Source organism: Triticum aestivum, chromosome 7B, assembly GCF_018294505.1.
Source record: "Triticum aestivum cultivar Chinese Spring chromosome 7B, IWGSC CS RefSeq v2.1, whole genome shotgun sequence".
In the NCBI taxonomy this organism is placed as follows: domain Eukaryota; kingdom Viridiplantae; phylum Streptophyta; class Magnoliopsida; order Poales; family Poaceae; genus Triticum; species Triticum aestivum.
The window spans coordinates 553,947,530-553,949,639 of record NC_057813.1 but is presented as its reverse complement, the minus strand read 5'-3'; the positions used below and the strand labels follow the sequence as shown (position 1 = coordinate 553,949,639).

At 40.5% G+C, this 2,110-nt stretch overlaps 1 protein-coding gene across 1 annotated transcript; it reads left to right on the top strand.

Annotated features, from left to right (window-relative positions):
• Nucleotides 1–966: 966 nt before the first annotated feature.
• Nucleotides 967–1,345, top strand: LOC123159344 (deoxyuridine 5'-triphosphate nucleotidohydrolase-like). The gene is made up of 2 exons (XM_044577168.1): nt 967–1,075; nt 1,149–1,345. Exons 1-2 carry the CDS (start codon nt 967–969, stop codon nt 1,343–1,345), a joined length of 306 nt encoding a protein of 101 aa, XP_044433103.1.
• Nucleotides 1,346–2,110: the final 765 nt, after the last annotated feature.

Genomic DNA, 2,110 nt, shown 5'->3' with positions numbered 1-2,110 from the left:
CACTTCTAGTTTACCTGACTATTTTTGTATTCTTATCAGTTTGTGCCCCATTCTAAAGAAGTTCAGTAAATGTGTACGTCCCATTTTGTAAATACAATATTTTACAAACCATTTAGATACAAAAACCTGATCTTTGTTTTCTTTTTCACAAGAAGCTATTTTTGGCTTACATGAAGGGATGCATGCTCTTCATCTTGCAGGTATGACTCATCCTCGCATTCTTACTCCGCCTTTGTTTCCTTCGGCTTCCTGATTCTGAAATTTTAAGATAATTGTAAGTACTCAGTATCATGTTCTTAAGCAAAGCTACTGTTTTTTTGCTTGAATTATAGTGTTTTTTCTGACCTATGTATAGTGTCAATAAAATCTAAATTTCAAGATGGAGATACATTTTTTGGTGGCATCTTACATCACAGTCGTTGGTCGTAGGATTTTAGAAAAAAAAACACTGTATCAGGAATACAAGTGTTTATGAAACTGCTGTTGTTGGTTTAGCCAAACACCTCACAGTTTCCGAAACTTCAGTTTTGTAGAAACCATAGTATTCTGACTGAGCTAAGCTAGCCGTGTATTTCCACCTGTGGGAGTCAAGGTGTGTACACTCCTTGTTTTTATGGTCGAGTAGTCAGTTGGTTTTTTGCTCACTCAGAATGTTTTTGGTTTTGGGGGGTTCGATGTGTACATTGTGCATCAGCATACACTGCTAGCTGCCTGTGGAGATCAGCACTAAAGAATAAACAAATCCTGGTAATTCTTTCATCTAGGATGCTTATGTCGTCTCAAAACTGTCAACCTGGCTCATAGAATGATCTTTTTATTTAGGATTCATGGTTATTTTTTCTTTTTCTTGTTATTATGCACTACTATGAGTTCATTGTATTAAGATTCCTTACAACTTTAGGCACCTACGCTATCTACAGAAGGAGGGGACCCAGCCTTCTTCACGGCTCGCAGCAATGTCTCCCAATGATTCGTTCATGCAACAAGGAGGGTACCCGCCCTTCTTCACGTCTCGTGCAACAAGTAAGGACCACCCTCTGGCTATTACTATTGATTCATGTGCATGTGCTGAAAAGTAAGAAAATACCCTACTGGATTTGGACACTGACGAGGACTAACAAGTTTTCACTTTCCCGACGTGGCCACAGGGGTGATCGACGCGGACTACCACTGCCTGGTGGGCGTCGTGCTCTTCAACCACTCGGAGGTGGACTTCGCCGTGAAGCCCGGCGACCGCGTCACACAGATGATCGTCCAGGTGATCGTGACGCCGGAGGTCACTGAGGTGGAGGACCTCGATACCATCGTTTGGGGGGAGGGAGGATTGGGGTCCACCAGCATCTGAACTCTGAGCCTTGGTAGATACATTTAGAGAAGTGGTATGTTTAGGCTGTTGGTGGAACACTAGGAAAGGTACCCACCTTTGGTTGTGTGCGTTTACTGTTAAATGGAATCACGTGATCTCTTGCAGTTGAGATGTTCAATGTTGCATCCATGAATGGTCTAAGTGTGAAGATGGTCATGTGACCTTAATTTATTTTGCAATGGACGTGTCTCTGATCTTCATCCATGAATGCTGCATCTAATTTTTATTTTTTTATTCTTAATTTGTTAGTAGTAGCGTGGGGGCAAAATGTGTGTTACTAGTATTTAAGATACTAGTAGCGTGTGTTATAATATATGCGCTACTAATATTCTATTATTAGTAGCGCGGGCTTCAAATAGTAGTAGCGTGGGTGGCATCCGCTCTACTACTAACTTTTTAATAGTAGCGTGGGTTGCACCCACGCTACTACTAGCTTTTAGCTATAGCGCGGGTACCCACGCTACTAGTAGCCAATTTACACGCGCTGCTAGTAGCCTTTTCCCTAGTAGTGATTGGAGACGTATCAAGCATCCCCAAGCTTAATTCCTGCTCGTCCTCGAGTACATAAATTATAAAAATAGAATTTTTGATGTGGAATGCTACCTAACATATTTATCAATGTAATTTTCTTTATTGTGGCATGAATGTTCAGATCCTAAAGATTCAAGACAAAAGTTTAATATTGACATAAAAACAATAATACTTTAAGCATACTAACAAAGCAATCATGTCTTCTCAAAATAA